At 37.8% G+C, this 20,995-nt stretch overlaps 1 protein-coding gene across 2 annotated transcripts in view; it reads left to right on the top strand.

Moving 5' to 3' along the window:
• LOC100767916 (copine-8) overlaps positions 1-20,995 on the top strand; it is a 188,424-nt gene that overhangs the window by 43,188 nt on the left and 124,241 nt on the right. For both annotated transcript variants that reach the window (XM_027396311.2, XM_027396312.2), the window contains exons 4-5: positions 13,670-13,773; positions 20,359-20,398. In XM_027396311.2, the coding sequence (XP_027252112.1) occupies positions 13,670-13,773; positions 20,359-20,398 (144 nt within the window). The remainder of the gene's footprint in view (positions 1-13,669; positions 13,774-20,358; positions 20,399-20,995) is intronic.

Genomic DNA, 20,995 nt, shown 5'->3' with positions numbered 1-20,995 from the left:
CATGTGACTCAGCCTAATACTATTGCTCTATACACCCTTGGGAGCAAATTTGAAATGCTACCTTTTGATATCGATGCTTTAATATATATAGAAGAGCAAGCATGCGTGTGAGGATGGCTTCTGTCTTGAAGTGAGAGTGAGCCTGTGTGCCATGCGGATAAGGAAGGTTTGTTATGTCCAGAGACTGGATTGTCACAATAACTGTCCTCAGAGTCTTAAAATATTTTCACTTAGAAGTGGGTACCGGGCAGCAGAGGGGCCCACACTAAAGGAGTGCTGGGCAGCCCTAGAGTTTATCACACAAGATTGAGTTTCTGAGGACTGTGCAGAGGCCTCATGGATGTCTGTAATAGGAAACACAAAATCAGGGTTGTGCTGACTCACCAATGAGAGCTTGCTCACAGTGCTAATATTCGTGTAAGTTTGTGATTTCACATTGCCAGAGAGTTCAAATCTTTTAATAGTTATATCAATTCTTCCAGATGAATAGGACATATCAAACATTATTTTATCAGGATGAGACACAGCTATCAATTTCAGATTGGACTAAGAAAATACAGGTACATTATTCGTAACTCCACCAATCTTAATTGTTTATTAACCACGCCAGCATTTAGTGAGTACTGATCATGTAGTTGGAATGGTGGGTAAAATTTTAAAACAGAGTACTTTTACCTGAAGAACTGTATGGTATAGTTAGTTTTCTCAGCAACTTTGGCTTGTTAGAATAACCAAATTACTGATTTAGATGTCAGCTTCACCCCACTGCTGTCGTGGTTGTACATTTATTTAAAACCAAGGTGATTTATCAAAAGCATTAGCTTAGTGTGAGTTCATGTTCTGACAGGCACCACATTTAGATGTCAGGAAATATAAAGAAGCAGCAAAACAGTTAAGATAAATACAAGATAACCTTAAAACAATCTGTAGTTGGAACCCCAATTTTAAATTACATCTGACACTATTCTTTTCTTCAATATATATTTTATCTAATGATCATGAATTATGAACAACTCTTGAAATAATGCATCTTTTAATAGTTTCAGAGGTATACATGATAAACTGTTGTAAGTAATGGAAGTGTGAAAACAGTATAATGGACATAGTGAAGGAATCTCCCAACAGGGAGTTAGAAGGTGCTGCTAACTTCTGTGAGTTAGAGTTTTGTTCTGCAGAATGAATCCATTTGTGACTTACTCTTAAACATGTAAATTTTAGAGTAGAACCTGGATTCCCTAAGTTTCAATGTGAGGAGAGAAAGCAGCTAACTTTATGAATTTCAAATATTGTTGCTTAAAATGACTAACATCGTTGGCATTGTCTCTGGCCGGCTTCCTTTCATATACTCTTAGTAGTTCAACATTTACTCATCTCCATGCTGAATAACACCCACTCAGAAAGCAGTGGGAGATTCTTTGCCCCTCAGCTTTCTCAACCTCACATTGGGATTTCTGCCATGAGATAAATGTCCTTTATCTTGTAAGGAGAATTTCCAACACGAGCCTTTGAAATCTCGTAACATTGCTATGATCCTTGTTGCTTTTCACTTCATGCAACAAATATCAGACTTTTATTTTATTGTTAAGTCAGGGTTCTTTAGAGAAATAGAACTCATACAACAAACAATGTAAATATATACATTCTACAGTTATATACATATATAGAGACATACACATACCTAGCTTAGAAAATAATGTCCAAAGAATATAACAGCTGTCACACATTTGGCTGAGAATCTGTTAGTTACTTTGGCCTTATGGCTGAGTACCACAGGAATTGGAGTACTGCAACCGTGGCTGCTCACACCAGAGAAGCCTAGACCCCAATAGTTGCTTAGCCCAGGAAAGTTGGTACCTTAACCTGACTCAATTTGGCACAGAAGGCCTGGAGTGTTCCTGGAGAGCCACTGCTCCTCAGTCCACACTGGGACTCTAGAAAAGCTGTCTCTAATGTTAGCTAAGGAACCAAGGAGCAGCAGTGGGATAAATCATCCCAATGGTGGGAGAGAAGACCAAGCTTCCAAAAGTGACTAAGTTTTCCTGTGTCATGATCCCAGACCCTGTGGCCACCACATGTTGAACAGACCCCATTAAGCTACCCACACTTTGACATTGCCCTTGTATTGTATCCTTTCATGTCCTGTAGCTGCTTTCCAGGAGCAGCTTCCTGCTCTTGGCTTGTCTTCCTCCTTCAGTCACTCTCCAGATTTCTGCTGGATCCTTACCAGGTCCTCCAGTCATATATGACTCAGTCTAAGAGCCTTGCCAACTGCCTTAGCGGGACTCTCCCATAACAAGGTAAACTTGTTCCAGGTTCCTTGACCAAACTGTTGAAAGCACCAGATGGTAGCAGAGAAAGACCTGAATAGAGGATACATCCCCCAAACTAAAAAAAATAGAGGAAGTCAAGATCCCAACTCTTCTATGAATTAGCCCCATTCTGTACATTGTAAATACTCTACTGAAAAAAAAAGGAAGGTAACTTCAACAACCAGAAGAGAAACCAAAAAAGAAAAACATCTCAACTAATATACTAACTTCAGATACACAGATCCAATGCACAACACACACACACACACACACACACACACACACACACACACACACCACACCAAGACAGAACATGGGAGATTTCTTGGACATCATTAAAAAAAAAAAAAAAAAAACTTTATCGTCAGTAAAATCACCCAGAAAGTGAGATGTCTATCCAGGCACAAGAGGTCGATAGACCAAATAGACAAGACCAGAAAAGAAATTATAATGACACATTAATTAAAACATTAAAAACACAGAATAAAAAAGTGTATTGGAAGATGAAAGGGAAAAGGTCACATCACTTATAAAAGAAGCCCTATGAGATGATACTTGATTATTCCACTGCAACATGAAAAATATATCAAAAGGGAAATATATGTATTTTCACTTATGGTTTCTTGAGGTTTCATCCTATGGTCATCTGGCTTATTTCTTTGGGTCACATGGTACACTGGATGGGAAGGTGTGGCTCAGGAAGCATGCTCACCTCATGGTGGCAAGCAAGAGAAACAGTAGGGGCATGGGTACCAATAATCCCTTCATGGGTGTGCTATCAAAGACTTAGCCTCCATTGCTGCTGGCTCTCTTCCAAAGGTCTCAGCTGTGGACACTGGCCTGTGAATGGGTCTATTCAGTTTTAGGTTTCTGCTGCCCATCATGAGTTCCTAGTCAAAAGCCCATGCTTCTAGCCTGCCCTATAGTGAGGTAGAGAAGTATTCTTCTTACTCTGCCTTGCAAGTTTTAGGTGGTGTGGAGAAGCCTGGCTCTTGTCCACCAGAGGAGACTCCAAACTGGGTCATACCCTAATTCCATTATCACAAGGATCTGTGTAGTCTCAGCAGTGTTCTGTAGCCCATGCTGCAGCTAGAAGTAATACAGGCCAAATTGTGACTGTGTCTCACTAGGACATTTAAGTATCAGCCAAGTGTGGCAAATCTAGAATCCTGCTGTCAATACTCTTGAAGATAACTGTAATGACCCAAGGTTGGGAAAGGGTGAAGACAGTCCTTTGCCCCCAAGACTGATTAAAAAAACCTCAGTCACATCTGAATCTCCCCGCATCAAGACCTGAAAGTTTAAACAGGGGAGTGTGCCACAAACCCACTTTAGAGTTGGCAGTGATGTGAACTGAAACTTGAGTCTGACCCACCAGCATACATGTTTCTCATGGACCCTGGTAGGTCTGGAGGCTCCATATGCCAGATCTATCCTGGATGTGGATCCTGGTGTTGGTTCTCACTGTGGTGATGCCAGCACTGAATTCTTGCTATTCTTGCTGCCTAGGATTGGGGGTGAGGATGGGGATAAAGGAAGTCAGTTGTTAGATAATGAGGTTCACTTATGCAATCCATAATCATTGGCAGAGGGAGAGAGGAGATGGGGTTCTACTTAACAGTGGATTTCAGGGTGGTAAACCTGATGCTGGATTTTAATTTTATGGACTGCATGTAAGTCACTTCTAGTCCTCTAAGTCAAAGGTATTTTTGCTTTTCACTATTTGGAATTATGGAAGGGGAGACATTGGCCAACTCTTTCCTTCTTTCTTTCTCCATGTTTTCTGAATCTTTTCCTTACACTACAACAGTAGCTTCTCATCTGGCGTCATTAGCTCTTGGAAAGGTAATTTGGTATGCAATCAGTCATTCAAACTTGTGTGTTTGTAGGGAATCAGTCCTGCAGGATCTTAGCCATCATTTTGCTTTGCCTCTCCATATTGCATGCTTTTCAAATTTATTATCAATTCAATTTAGATAATAATCTCTTTGTGATAATAGATTTTAAAATTATGGTCTCATTTCTTCACATTTTGTTTTGCCATAATAACATTCCCCCAAACACTGCATTTTAGGGAAAAAAGGCAGCTTTATTTGACTGGTGATTCTATTGGTTGAAGAGTCTAGTCATGTAAACTAGAGTTCATAATTCATTGAAAAACATGTATCACATATCTAACCAATGCATAATAAATATGACTTGTATTCTTTAATAAGAATCCAGTCAATTATTTTCCTTCAGGTGCTAAATTACAACACTAATCATAGTATTGATAGCTAGAAATGACAGTTGAAAAGCATATGATTTACTTTAAAAACAGTGTTTTAGGTAAACTTTTAAAATAATGGAACCTGAAAATTGATGGGATTTTGTCTTCTTTGCATTTTATGTATGAAAGTTAAAGAGATATGGTCACTTTTTTGATGATTAATGCTTTAATTCCTAAAATAAAAGTTCCTAAAAAAACCCAAAGACTGTCCCATATGTAAAACATTGATTTTAGCAATATTATTACAAGGAAGTCAAATGGTTTCTCCTTTTCCACCTCTGTAGCCACAGCTCACCGATCAATAATAATGAAAGTTCTGAATAAAGGCTCAGATTTCCATCTGTCATTTCACAAGTAAATGAACTTCAGATTGTTGATTTGTGGAAAAATAAATGCATTGGGTAATGAGCCACAGGCCCCTGCTTTATCTCTTTCCCTCAGAGGAAGAGGGCCATGCATTCTATAATGAGGCCAGAGTTTGACTTTCCAGAGCAAGAATATAAGGGTGTAAGGAGAGAGAGAGAGAGAGAGAGAGAGAGAGAGAGAGAGAGAGAGAGAGAGAGAGAGAGAGAGAGAGAATATGTATATGCATGTATATGCATGTGTGTGTGTTTGCATGCATGCTTGTGTGCATACATACACACATGTGCATATGTGTTCAAGGGTGTGTGTGTGTGTGAGTGAGTGAGTGAGTGAGTGAGTGAGTGAGTGAGTGAATGAATGAGTGATTGAGTGAAATAAAGATCTTCTATTCTACACTCCCCAAAGGTTTGCAGACTTAAATGGAAGTTTCTGACTGAATGCATCTGACTAGTCTGGCCTAATTGTCTGTCTGTCCTACAGAGTTTATTTTTTCTCTTGTCAGGTAATCTGTCTTCTGCAGCTCACTAAGAATAAAGGTTGCTATCACATAGTAGTTGGCATAAGATGTGTACTAGATCTGGTGAATGCTCTGTGTCATGGTTACTCATCTGACCCAGGTTGCATCTTGACAGTGTTTCTCTCAGAACAGAGCAGATCTACCTGATGTCAAGAAAAGGAGCTACTGAATATTATTTCGGTGTTTCTCCCCTGAATCACTTTAATGATCAGTTGATTTAGAAGTTAAGGGAGCATGTATTCTTTCCACTTATTTCTATAGAAAAAGCAGGTCTTTATTCAATTAGTATAACCATCAAACAAAGGAAAACTTTCAAAACTTGATTGTGAATTGTCTTTTACTTTTTGCTTAAAGTTTTAGAAGAATGATGTTTTGCTCCAATAAAAGTTCTTTTTAGTTTAAATTACAAAAGTATTTGCAGTTGATAAGTTAAAGGACAGTTTCCTAATGATAATTAAAATTTAATACTGTAATATTATGAGAAAAGGCTGAACAAGACATAACTGTATTTATTGTGCCACAGATTATTTTAAGCAGGCATATATATCCTTTTTTTAAAAATTGTATTTTAATTACATTTCACTGCTTTTTCTTCCTTTCAAACCCTCCTATATATCCCTTCTGCTCTCCTTCACACTCATTGGCTCTTCTTCAGTTATCATTGCGTGCTTTTATGCATTGTGTATGCATATATATTCTCAAATATAATCTGTTGAGTCCATCTACCATAAAATGTCACTTGTATGTATGTTTTCTTGTTCCATAGATAATTATGAACAGGTTTATACATCCTTTGGATAAGACAGAATAGCTGATGTTTAGAATACGATTGTTTTTCCTCCAACACCCCCCCATCTCCCTATACACTCAACCTCATTTTCTCTCTGAAAGCAAAAAAATTAAAAATCACCATGTAAACAAACAAACAAAAAACCCAAAGCAAAACAAAAAGTACAAAAAATCCATGAAATCTGTTTTGTATTGATCAACTACTTTCTCCTGAGCATGGGGCCTTCCTGCATATACCCTGTGACACTGTGTTGCAGAAGACTGATTTTCCCATTCCTAGCTGGTTCAGTTGCAAAGAGCTTCTTGGATGTGGGATCAGAGAGGGTGCCTGGACTTTGACTCCCAATACCTGTCATGCTCTGAGGCCAGAAAGTTTGCTAGGGCTTGGAAAAGTAAGAACAAGCCAAACCCCAAATATGCAGAGAATTAAGTTTGGGGTAAAGATTAATAAAATAGAAATGAGATGAAGAGTTAGTGCTTTATAAAGAGGAAATTATTGGCAAATTCTTAGCCAAATTAACTAAAAAAGATAGACAATACAAATTAATATAATTAGAAATTAAAAGGAAGATATTAAAACAGATACTGGTGAAATTCAGAAAATCATGGAAATAAACTTTATATTCATCTAAATTCAAAAATATAAAAGAAATGGTTAATTTTTAAAGTAACTTTCACATATAAGCATTATACCAAAATGAGTTGAGTAACATTCATCATAATCAGGATGGCTGTATCCTGGAGATGCAGGGATGGTTCATCAAATATAGACCAATAAATGTAACTCATTGCATAAGTGGACTCAAAGATAGAAACCAAAACATTATCTCAGTAGATGAAATAAAGACTATTGCTAAAATCTGCCATCTTGATGATAAAAGCCTTGGAGATGTGAGAGGAATAAAGAAATACCTCGGCATAGGTGATAAACCCACAACTAACATAATACTAAAATGATGAAAGACTTAAAAACATGCCCAATAAGATTATGCGCAAACAGAAAGTATTTACTCCTACTCAATATAGTGTTAGAACACTTAGCTAGGAAAACATGATTTGAGAACAAAATTAAAATGATACAATTAAGGGAATGTTGTCAAAGTATCCCTAGTGCATAAGATATGGTTTTATACATAAAAGACCATAGAGACTTTATCATAAAACTAGAGCTAATGAACACTTCAAAAAGTGGTAAGATACACAATTGCTGTGCAAAAATCAGTACCCTTCCTTTATACCAATGACTAATACATGGAGAAAGAAATCAGAGTAACAATCACTTTCACAATATTCTAAAGTGTGTGTGTATGTGTGGGTGTGGGTGTGTGTATTCATGTATAGATTAGTAAGCACAACCAAAGAGATTAAATAACTCTACAATGAAAACTTTAAAATACCAAGGACAGAAATTTAAGGAGACATTAGAAGATGGGAAGATGCTCTTGGTTTGGTAGGAGTCATACTGTGAAGCTGGCAATCCCACTAAAAGCGATCTACAGATTCTGTGCAATTCAATCAAAGTTTGAGTGACATTTTTCACAGGAATAGAGAAAAACAATTTTAAAATTCACATGGAAGCACAAGAGACCTCAGATATTCAAAGCCCGTCTGACTCCAAACTATTGCTACTACCACCATCCTGGAATTATTAGTCATATTAATAAAAATTTCATGATACTAACATGAAAACAGAAGTGTGGATCTATTGGATAAAATAGAGAAGCCAAACATAAATCCACACAGGTATAGCCACCTGATTTTGACAAAGATGCCCAAAATAAATGGGAGCCATTATAGCATTATCAACAAATGTTGCTGAGGAAGTAGATTTCTAAACACTGAAATAAAAATAGATTTTTACCTCCAACCCTGCACAAAATCAACTCAGGAAGGATCAGTGGCATCAATGTTAGAACTAAAACCCTGAAACTTATTGAGGAAAATTAGGTAGACCCTTCAAGATATAGAAAAGGACTTTCTGAAAAAGACAATGTAACAAATGAAGCTTCATGAAAATATAAATCTTCTATACATCAAAAGAAATTGTTATCTAGTGAAGAAACAGCCCTCACTGTGGAAGAAAAATCCTTGCCAAATGTCCATCTGACTGGGGGTTAACATGTAGAATAGACAAAGAGCTGAAAATACTGAACATCAAGAAACCAAACCATCTAGTCAATAAATGCACCATGAAACAGATTAGTGAGCACTTGAAAAAAAAATACAAATGGCTCATGAATATCTTAAAAGCTTTTTACATCCTCAATTATATGGGTAAATTCAAATGAATTTTACACCAGTCATAATGGCTATTATCAAAAACCAAATTATAATGCTGGTAAGGATATGGGGAAAAGGATTCTTATTTTTATTTGGTGGCAGTATAAACTGATGCAGTACTTCTGGAAATCAACATGGAGACTTCTTGAAAATGTAAAAATAGATCTGCTGTAGGAGCCATTTATACCACTATCTATACCAATCCTGGTAACATACTCAGAGGGCTCTGTATCCTCATATATAGGTACTTGCCCATCCATGTTCATTAATGCTCTATTACAATAGCCAGGAAATGAAACCAATCAGTATTTCCATCAGTGGATGAATGGATAATGAAGATAAGTTCAATATACATACTGGAATTTTATTGAGTTGAAAGAAAAAAAATGAAGATTTCAGAAAAATAGAACTGAAAAAAAAATCATACAGAGTGTGGTAACCAGGGTCAGATAGACAAATAAATTAAGTAAAATAAATCTAAAAATGTAGTAATTATCACTGAGAGGAACCAAGTCTTATAGACCAAAAAGTTTATCCAATGTGCTCTGTGTAACCATTAGGTTTCTTAGTCTACTGAAATGACATGATATCTATATTATTTAAGGACAGCTCTGGTTGTTGGATAGGGGATAATTTGCACTGAAATCAGAAGTTGAGACAGATAGGAATTCAAAACCCTTGGTAAGGCATAAAACTTGAATTTAAATTGGTTAACATCCATGCTTAACAGGCCAATGTCACCTGCTATGGCCACAAGGAATTAAACCAGGCTGGTTGGAGGGGCCCCAGCACAACTGAAGCTGTGACAATTTTACTGAGAGCCATCAGACTTTTTATACCTTTATCAGAAACAGAATAAAATGGATCAATACAATTGTAGTTGCCAGGCTACAGTGAAGTTTGCAAGTCATACAGAGTACACAAGATTAATGTCTAAGACCAATTGTGCTGTCAAGTTTCCATACTTCATTGACTACTAAAGGATTATACAGAGAAACACAAACAGCCTGAACTCTGCACTGCCTGAGGGGGTGCATCAGTCTCTCAGGAACTGGAAAACACAATGTGACCCAGGAGCCATGGACTCTAACCTGAAAAACCTGTAATGCATGCATTTCAAGGCAAGGCAGCTAGCCAGACCAACTCCATAGTTCTTTGCAATTGTAGGAATATGTTTTGGAGTTAAAGTTGATAATTTAGGAAGTAGTGATAAAGGAGGCATTGGTGGGTTAAAAAGGAAGTTGTTGTAGAATACTTCCCTTTATGGTTGGAGCGTAGTGGAGTATAAAATCTCTTATTGGCAGGAGGTAGTATAGGCCAATGTGCCTAGATAAGAGGGTGATGTTTATTATTGGGTAGTAATTCTGAAGGGTCTGTGATGTGGGAGGTCTTTCTGTATACTGCATATATGTGTTGCCTTCATTGGTTGATGAATGAAGTGGTTTCGGTCAATAGACAGAATTTAGCGAGGCAGGAAACCCGAACAAAGGGACAGAGAGAAGGAAAATAGAGTCAAGGAGATGGCATGTAGCCACTGAGGAGGACAGATGCCAGGGCATCACTGGTAAGCTACAGGCATGTAGTGATATACAGATTAGTAGAAATGGGTTAATTTATAAGAGAGAGAGAGAACACTAGCCAGTAATAAGCCTAAGCCTTTGGCAAAAAATTATAAATATATATTAAGACTCTGAGTGATTGTCTTATAAGCAGCTGTGGGGACCCAGTGGGTGGAGAGAAATTGGTCCAAGTGAGACTGGCGGGATAGAGAAAATTCTCCATCTATAGACCTGTAAGACTAACAGCTGTCTGTACTAAGGTGACTCTGGTCTGGTCACATAGATTTAGAAGTCACCATTAACTAGGTGGGTTGTAAAGCCAATATACGGTTGGTCTATTAAGGAGGTACTCTTGCTATTAAGAGTACCAGAGATAATGTAATTTATAAAGTCCTGACATTTATTTTCTCACCAGAGTCTGGGACATCCAACATCAAAGTAGCTTCTAACGAGGGCCTTCCCTGGTGTATTTTCACATGGCAGGAGGTGGAAGTGGGCAAGTCATGGGCCTTAATCCCATTTGCTGGGGAGGAGACTTCATGACCCTTATATCATCACAAGACAATACTTGAATTTTAGAAAGGACATGTTTGAATACAAGGACAAATGACACCACCTAATAGAAGAGTGCCTATGGGGAGATGGGAACCTAGAAGTATGCTCTATAAAGGAGGAATTGAATGCCTGAGTATCTAAGTACAAAAACATGTAGTTGAGTGTGGAGGCAAAAAGCTGAAACAGCATGCTTCAAGAAGTGATCAGCTATTCCAGATAGGCTGAGAGGCCTAGTGAGGTGAGGGCCCCAAACTGACATGGAGTTTAGCAGCATGAAGGCCATGACTGACATCCTCCAAAGCGATTTTCAGGGCCATGTATGAGGAGATATACTGAAACACACATAGTAATGATTTATAGATGACTAGCTAAAACCGAAATTTTAAGATCTGCACGTTAATCTTCAGTAGAGAGAGCAGAGTATACTCAGCCTCCATGGCTACTCACAAGAGCCAGGCCTGTAAAGGTGGGTGTTAGTGGCTACCAAGTTTAGGGATTGCAGGCTGCCAATTCAATGGAACCTCTGCTTGGAAATTTCACTCTTGTATTCCAGGTTCCTTCTCAGTACAGATTTGGGTTGAAGTTCAAAGTGTGTGTGTGGGGGGAGTGAGTGTTTGGGAACAGGGATAATGGTGTTCTGTTTGAGGGGCATGCTTTGCTAGCTCAAGACTTTGCACTTTGCTTTGGAAACTGTTTTGTCTCTGTAAGTGGAGAGCTGTGAGGGTCCAGATTGCTTTGGAGCGTGGCTACACTTGCTTCTGAGTGTGGGTGTCTAAACACAGGAGGGACCTCTGTAGATGGCCCTGTATGGACAGTGTACCCAGAGACTCTCCCTTCTCAAGAAAACATGTTTCAAATGAACTGACAAATGTGTGTCATGGAGCCTACAGGGAGCAGCTTCTGGCCTATTCCTGAGATGCACTCAAGGCATTATTTCAGTTGTGTTCAGACAAAGTCAACAGCTTTCTGTTTCGTTTGTTTTAGTTATTTTGTTTTGATTTTTTGAAATGGGATCTCACTATGCAGTTCTGGCTGGCATAGAACTCACAGAGATCAGCAGGTCTCACTGCCTCTGGGTGCCTGCATTCAAGGTGTGCTCTACTACACCTGGGTACATTGTTTTTTTTTAATGATGCTCCTCTCTTTAGCAACCATACTCTGCTCACTCCTTTTGTGATAAGAGGGATTTTCCAAATCTTTCTGCTCTACTTTTTCTGCTCTACTTTTTTTTCACTCTTGACTCTCATGATAAATCTGACTTCAAATAGTATTCAAAAAAACATGCTATGGCACAAATGTATGGTGTCTTGGAGTTTTAGCCACCCAATTAATTAGCCCATTATTTTGGAGTTCAGTCTCATTTATGGCATGGATAAAGTAAGATAAATCCTTTTTCTAGAATGCATCAGGAATGTCTTCATTTCCAATTTCCAATTCTCACAAGAGCTTTTACTGACCACATTTCTATCAGTATTCAGGTCTTCTGAGTTCCCACCAGAACCACCCACTAGCTTTGTTTACAATACTCAAATCCTTCTCTAGCATATATTTCAAAACTCTTCTGTGTTCCCCCCACAAACTGATGCTAAGGGCCCAAGCACCCTGTATCAGGCTTTGCCACTGCAAGAGCCCCATTCTCTGGCATAGTCACTGTGACCAAAATTGCTTATATAAGAACCCTAAGGAGGAATTTGTTTCTTTGGCTTACTGTTCATTGTGATGGGAGGACATGCAAATCAAGTAGTTCACATCATGGCAGCCAAGAAGCAGATAAAACAGACACAAGAAAGAAGAGACTGGGAATAAAATAAAACTCAAGGTCCTGTCTTCAGTGACTTGATCTATCCACTAGATTCACCACTTGAATTTTCTAGAACCTCTCAAAATAGTCTCACAAGCTGAAGAACAGCCTTTAACCATATAAGCCTTTTGCAGGGGTACACTTCATATATGAGCAGTAATGTTTGGATTTCAGTTTGTCCGTGTGATATTGGTCCATGATATAAAATATTGTCCAAGGGCAAATTATTTCTTTGTAAGGGAGTGATTAGTTGGCCATAACCAAAATAAATACTTTGTCATAAAATAAGTATATTTTAAATGATAATTTTAATACAAAGTTTTAAAAAAGCCCCTGGCCTTCACATTGAATGCATGAGCTTGATTCTTCGTTTTCCTATTAAAATGATAATACTTCCTGGATCTTTAATAAAAATAAGTTATCTAGCAAGATAGCCTGCCTGCTTGATTGCATAATAGATTCACAGCTAAGGTTAAAACCCCCTCATTAATATGACAGCTAGAGGTGAAGAATATTAGCTGAGGGTAAAAGCAAGTGTGATGTGTTATCTGTACTGTCTTTAGGACCACTGTCTAATGGCTTGCCTTCAGACGTAAAGGAGACAATGTGCACTTTTGTTCCCCGATTTCCACGTCCTCAAAATGGAGAAACTTATTTTTCAAAGCTATATTATTACCCCATTTTTTTTAGAAGCATACAAGATTGGTAGCTTCATTATAACTTGTTGATCAAAATGTGATTAAGTAATGTTTGGGCTCTAAAGTGTAGAATAGATGATAAGAAACTTCTAAAACAAGACTAATGGGCCTCGCTTTGTAAAAGGGCTGTGTCTACAAGAGGTGAGGATGAATTATGAATATTTAGTTCCGCTAATTAAGAATACATGTTTTCTGTCTGACTTCTAAAAATGTTTTATTTGAGAAAGTAAATTTAATGTCTACATGGCTTCTTTAGGTTAGAAAGGAATTCAGTTTTCCAGTTAGAAGAAGGGAGGGTGATGTATGGTGGGTGACTTGTGTGATGCAGGGTGGCTCATGCTTAGCTCATGCCATTGGTGGTTTGATATTTAGGCATTTCTCTCTGGGGCTACAGATGATCAAGTCAACTGGGTATTCATTGCTCATGTTTTTAAAAGCAAAATGGATACTGCATACTACACTTTGAAGTAAGTCACCAGATAATGTTTGGTTTTAACCTCTGTGACTTCTCTGTTTGTTCTATCTATAGTTTGGAAGAACTGAAGTGATTGATAATACTTTGAATCCTGATTTTGTAAGAAAATTTATTCTGGACTATTTCTTTGAAGAAAGAGAGAATCTTCGTTTTGACTTGTAAGTTCTCCTAAAATATGACATTAGAAACACGATTTTTAGAGACTCCTTGAGTAGTATAGCCTGGATTGAGTAGATTGCCCTGAGAATCTGGCTGTTCCATTGGAAGGCAGCTTTATTCTGTTTGGCCAGAGGCTGAAGCACAGTACACAGTGTTTTTCTTTTTAATGCTGTTTTTAAATATGATTTGAATATGTGAGTGAACAGCTTAGTCCTGGGGAGTGCAGGTGGGCTTTTTCTCAAACTTACCTATACCACTGGGCTCCTTCAAGCTCAGAGTACTCCAAGGACATGTCCAGCTTAATGACTAATGGCAGATGGCTCACTTCTCCCAATAACATGCTAGCCTAGCACTGTTTGCATCTCTGTCTCATGATGGTATCCCTTGATGCTACATGTTTACACACACACACACACACACACACACACACAGACAGACAGACAGACACACACACACACACACACACACAAACACAGACAGACAGACAGACAGACAGACACACACACACACACACACACACACACACACACACACACACACACACACACACACACACACACCCTACCTCTTTTTTCTTTTAATTTATGTAAATTGCTGTTTTACCTGTATGAGGGTCCTGGGTACCCTGGAACTGGAGCCACAGACAGTTGTGAGCTGCCATTTGGATGCTGGGAATTGAACCTAGGTTCTTTGGAAGAACAGCCAGTGCTTACAACCACTGATCCATCTCTCAAGCCTGATTCTTCATGTTTTTAAGACCTAAGGTGGTAAAGCTACCTTTTTATTTTACATAATTTTAATATTTTGACACTGAGTCAACCATATTAAAGTATTATTGTCAAGTTCAACTCCCTGTCCACAGAAAACATGGAGCCAGTTTTTTTACTTAGGTGTTGTCAGTTATAAATGAGCCATCGTTCCACAAAGATGAGCTTTAGGAACTCAGGGTATCTGGACACAGGTTAAAAAAAAAAAAAAACCAACCCAGGGGCAGAAAAAAATGTGTACTAATATTTCAGAGGCTCTGTGTAATGTAATATATCATTTGCCTTGTATATCAAAATAATGGATATCAAAATATGGATAACAAAAGTATTTTAGAAGGTTAATGCTTTGTTTAAATTATTGAAAAAAATCATACCAGCCTATCAGAACATATGAATACTTTTTAATAACAAAAGATGATATCTTATTTGGAAGAGTCCTAATTTCCCTCCTAATATAAAATAAGTTCTTTACTGTTAGTAACTGTATTTTATTTTACTATGAGATGTTTGTAATCAAAGAATCTGTAATTCTTTCTTTAAAGGGTGCCAGATAATCATTAGATTAAGCAAGCAAAATTTATGATGTTCACATTAGGTGCTTATTTCCACAAAGTTTCTTTCCAGATAATCAAATGAGGGTACTCAGAGATAAAAGGAAAGCGTAACAATGGCTTTTGCCCACCCTTGACCATGGAGGCTGCCCTGTTGTTACTTAACAGCTAGGGAAGACCATGTGAACGTAGCCCACTGCCCCACTTGCTCAGAGTTTACAGCAACTGCTTTTGAAATGCTTCTTCCCTCACAGCAGCATGGTTGCCCCCTTAACTTTTCCACTTTGATTTTATCCTATAACCATTCACCATTTCATGGTTCCTTGTTCTGTTTCCCTTTTCTTTCTCCCTTTCACATCTATCTACATAATTTTCTTCCACTTGAAAGCAAAAAGTATTTATTATAAATGTAAAGTGATATAACTTATAAAATAAGAATTCTATTATTCCAATTTAAAAAATCTTGTAAGTGGTTCACTGTGTCAACCATTGGAGCTTCTTTAAACATTGATATGCTTTTGGGAATTGAAGCAAAAGTATTTTCCTGTATCTTTAAGTTTTCACATGTTTTTTTTTCTGTGCCACAGAATAGCTGTATACTTCATTTTTTAGGGATACTTGATATTTTTATTGCAAGAACATAATATATTTTATCATTTATTGATGCTTATTTCCACTGACTATTCTTCTGTTTTAAGTAACCTGGGGCATTATGCCTGTTTTCAATGTAGTGGGATTTATTATTACTCTGATTTAAGTGTAAAAAGGAAGCACAAAAGACCGCCCACTATGTGTCCTGATTGGTTGAAACTACCCTAGAAATGTACAGTCTTTGTTATTTCTCTAAACTCTCATTTTATCTATTTTCATTTTGTTTTGTTTTGGTTTTGGTTTTTTTCTCTGACTGTTTGAATCATTTCCCTGGGGTTTTAATTGCAGCCTGCTAGTCTGCTGATAGGCACCTATCACCTTTGCAGGTGACAGCTTATACATTTTATTCTCTATTGTCACCTTTTGTACCCTTTACTGGCATTCTGGGTTCATGTCTTGTTCATAGTTCCTTACCTGGTACCCATTGCTGTGGCAGTTTCAGGAAATAGGAAGTAACTTAGGCAGACTGACTGCCACACTGTCCTGTCACTTCAACTTCCTAGAACTTAAAGGTCTTAAAGAAATCAAATAATTCTGGAACCATGAAGGTGTTCTGCAAGATTGAATTGATAGAGCTTCCTTAAAATTTCAGAATTTTAATTCAAATAACATCTCAATTTTATGTTTTTGAATAACTAAAACAAGGAGGGCTAGAAAGGGTTAACTTCAGATCTCAAGGAAAGCAACATACATTCTCTCAGCCCATGGGGCATTCCAATGGCATTTAGTTCTGTTTACTCATTTTATTGAAATGTCTCATATAATATTTTCAATTTGGTAGTGGGCTGTTTTTTATGCTGTGACCTTTTTCAAGTAAAATGAATAAGGGAAAACTTCATTACTTCATTAGCTGCATACATATGTATATAATACACGTGGTCATCTTAAAATTTCTCACATAAGTGTATCAGCTGTAAAAATGTATGCTAATCTTAGACAATGTAGAAAATAATGAATGAACTAAAGTAGCCTATGAAAAATCAAGTGTGACTTCTAACTCCCATCACCCAGAGAGCAGAGAGTATGTTGTCCAATGCCCTAACACTGGCAGATGTTTGAAGGATGCCCATTCCTAGCACACTAGTGTGTGGTGGCTGGCAAACAGTTGCAAGGATCCTCCCTCCACTGCACACCAGTGTGAAGAGGCCAGCCATCACCCATCCATAGCACACCAGTGTGAAGTGTCCAGCCATCACCCATCCATAGCACAAGAGTGTGGAGTAACCATCTAATAGCTGCAAATGATATATTCTTGTTGCTGTGACAAAATATCTTACAAAGCAAACTAAGTCAGGGAATGGTTTCTTTTGGCTCACAGTTCAGAGGAATGCTATCTGTCTTGGTATGGAAGGCATGTTGTCACAAACAGCTTGGTCTGTGACACTGACCAGGAAGCAGAGACAGGAGTCTGTTGCTTCTCTTTTACTCTTGCATTTAGTTCATGGTCCCACCCCATGGAAATCAGACAACACACATTACAGAAGGGTGTTCTTCCTTCCTCAGTTAAACTTGATTAGACACTCTCAGAAGTGCATGAGGTGTGTCTCCTAGGTGACTGCAAGTTGAGAATGAAGATCAACCAATACAGCTGATTGTGCATAATCAGAGAAAGATAAGTAAAACAGCTCTGAGCATCTGTTCTTAATGGTTCCATGGCAGAACTCTTGCTTGTGTGATGGAGTTCCTGGGTTCAGTGCCACAAATGAAAGCATATCATCGTAACAAGTGCATGTTATAAAAGATAGTTCAATTTTTCAGTTCATGAGGAAAATTTAGGAAATAAGGGAAGGAGGGAAAGGTAAAGAGAGAGGTACATAGATGACAGGTATCTTGCTAGATAGATGATAGATAGATAGATAGATAGATAGATAGATAGATAGATGATGGATAGGTAATATGGATGATGGCTGGATGATAGATGATCAATAAGTAGCTAGACAGACAGACAGACAGATAGATGGATAGATGATAGGTAGGTAAGGCAGAGAGAGCTTGCGTGTACTCGTGATACTACTGATATTGTTGCCATTCTGATTATGCCATGTACCTTTTGCTGTTCTGGTTCTGATTGACTTTTTATATGCACTTAGTGTTTATCAGTTTTGCATCATAGAATTGCCTTGTCTCATGGAGCTAATGTGTAAAGCTTTGATGTTTATTTTTATTATTCCCAGCACTCAAATAATACGGCTGTCTCATAAATACAATATTGGTGTGGTTGAAAATTTCATTATTGGTAGAAAAGGATACATGTATCACAGTGACTCTGAGCAAGGCATTCAAGTGCCCAGTCATTGTGTGAGATTTGCCAGGGCACAGGAGAGAGAAGATAGGATCTTTTACATCCATTCATTCCCATGGAGCCTGAACCCCCGCAAAGAGATTTATGAGTCTAGATTTGACTGGCCCAGTAAAATATGTCTTGATCAGTCAGATGGCAGTAATAATGAAATGTATAACATCAATACACTCTTGCTTTGAAGGATTTCAATATGTTTTGTGGGTCAAATAAATTGTTTTATTTGTCCCAATGCTTCCAATGGTCCCACTCTGTCTCACAGCCACTTCTAAATAATCACCCAGAGGCTTAATATTGATTACAAACTGCTTGGCCTATAGCTCAGGTTTATTAATAACTAGATCTTACATCTAGATTAATTCATTTCTATTAATCTATGTATTGCCATGTAGCCATGGCTTTTACTGGTTTGCTGGCATGCTCTTTCTTGGGTGGCTGATCATGTCTCTCTCAACTCCGCCCTTCTCTCTTCCTGTATACAGTTTGGATTTCCCACCAAGCTATATTCTGCCTTGCTATAGGCCAAAGCAGCTTTCATTATTAACCAATAAGAACAACTTATATTCACAGTATACAGAAGGGTTATCGCCTAGCATGTGCCATCTCAGGCTAGGCAAGATTTGTCTTCTACTGCTCACAGGCAGCCTAGATATTGAAGCCAGCTCCTCCTCATGATCTTGAAGAGTAGAAGGTGACTCCCATTTAACCCTGCACAGGAGGGAATGGCCTGTCCTTTAGGAATACTGGACTGGTCACTGAGTACTAGACTGGTCACTGGGTTATGTACTGGTTTGTCTCCATTGGTAACTCTTGAGATGTGCATCCTGGGATACTTAGAATAAGATTCCACTTTAGATGATATAGCTACAATTCTAAAATATAGAAATAACTGTAAACAACATCTGCTCCTCTTTGTTAGAAATGTAACTTTTAAGATTCATTCAAAGGGGAGACTATCAGTTAAAGATTCCTCTCTCACCTAAATACATAGTTTTCAGAGAAGCGGGCATCACAATTAATGATAAGAAAAAAAGAAAAAGGAAAGGGAAAGTTTGATTCATTGTATTATTGTGCCTTGTATGCCCAGTGTGCCCAGTATACCAAGAATTTCCAGTGTACCCAGTATCAATGTTACTCTGTATGCTCAGTGTACCTGGTGTGTCCAGTATACCCTGCATGTCTGGTGTACCCAGTGTGCCAGTATAACCTGGATGCTTGAAAGTCCATGACTCTAATGGGCATTCTGGTATTAGTAGGCAAAAGTGGCATACTAGATACATGGGCATACTGGGTACACGGGGCATTCAGACTACACTGGGCACACTGGACTCACTAGAGATTGAAGGTATACTGACCACACTGGAAATACTGGGCACACTTGGTATGTTGGGCATATTGCCTATAATGGGTGCACTTGGCACATATGCACACTTGTATACTCAATGAACTTTGTTTTTCCTTTCTCTCTTTTTTTTCTATCATTAACTGAGATGTTTTGGGAAAAGATTCTATTAATATGAGAGAGAACACTTTAACATTAAAAGGTGGCCTTGATTTCTGTTAAGAAGTTATACATGAGTGTGAAAGAGTTTGGTTTAGAGAAAGACTAGTGTCAGGACAATATTATCTTATTAAAGAGCCTGGCACACTGAGGTTATTTGGGCCATGTCCATAAAATCCAGTCTATCAAGTAATCCTGAATTCTCTCTAGGAGATCATCTATGTCCAGTAGCAACTGGTTAAAACCAAAGCTTATCATACTCCCACATAAAGTACTGTTTACAAAATTCATTTCTGTTGACATAAAACACAGCTTCTCTAAGTCCTGTGATTGGGAAAAGGTAGTTTCTGTTACTCCAGTGAGTTTTCAACTTTTAACAGCTATCATTTAAGCTACTAGACAAGAATTGCAATGTGTATAATGTGCATAGCCTCTTACCAAGACCTGCTTATTTTTTATATCCAGAGAAGAATTTTCCATTCTAAAGAGATTTTGTAGTCATTTGAGTGGCACTTAGATACCTCTGATTCAAAGAAAAGATAAATTTGCAACTTCTCAAACAACAGGATTCATACTTGGGTTGTGTAGCATTCAAGTGACCCAAAAGTGTCAATTCTATCATTGGATTATTTGGAAATTAAACATGTGTTATTTTTAATATCCCACTAGTTATTGTTCAAATTAATTATGTTTGTGTGTTCCAGTAATCTATTTTTAGCTGTGTTTTATAGAAATAATTTGAATTTTACTCTTAATATTTTAGATATGATGTTGATTAAAAAGAAATAATTTGAATTTTACTCTTAATATTTCAGATATGATGTTGATTCAAAGAGTCCTAACTTATCCAAACATGTAAGTTCATATTTTTGTTATTATATATGTTTTATGATTATTTGTTACTATATTCATGCTCATTTGATAATTTAAAAATTGTATGTCAGTGACTTTTGATGTGATGTGATTTCCATGAAAAGCATCGTTTTTAAGGAAAGGTAGAGTGGGGTTTGGAAGAAAGTACCTTCAATAGATACAATGGATCAGTGTTTTCATTTTGTTTATTTAAGAAGCTGGTCTATTGTATATCATGTTGAGCAGACAGCCACAGTGTATCAGGTTGTCTTAGTTGGCTCCACTTGGGAGACATGGGAGGTGCATGGGTTCCAGGCAGAGCCATGCCCTGCTTCCCTGAAGTCCAGCTGTTCACCAGAATTTCCTCACATGATGGTTTCCTAACAGTGTAAGACATACTCATCCCTGGTCAAGCCATACCTGTTTCTCTAGTCTCCTTCCTCCAGACCATGACTGTTCCCTGCAATAGTGGCATGCAGTCTGAGACCAGTAGAGAGCCAGAGCTTGGCATGTCCAGCAGGATAAGCAGAGAAAATGAGAGTGAGGTACTCGGGGAAGATACCAATTTATCTGCTTGTTCCTGACATGGAAGACTGAAAT

The sequence above is a fragment of the Cricetulus griseus genome, chromosome 2 (assembly GCF_003668045.3).
Source record: "Cricetulus griseus strain 17A/GY chromosome 2, alternate assembly CriGri-PICRH-1.0, whole genome shotgun sequence".
Lineage (NCBI taxonomy): Eukaryota > Metazoa > Chordata > Mammalia > Rodentia > Cricetidae > Cricetulus > Cricetulus griseus.
The sequence above is the reverse complement of the archived record's forward strand: the minus strand, read 5'-3'. Positions and strand labels throughout refer to the sequence as shown.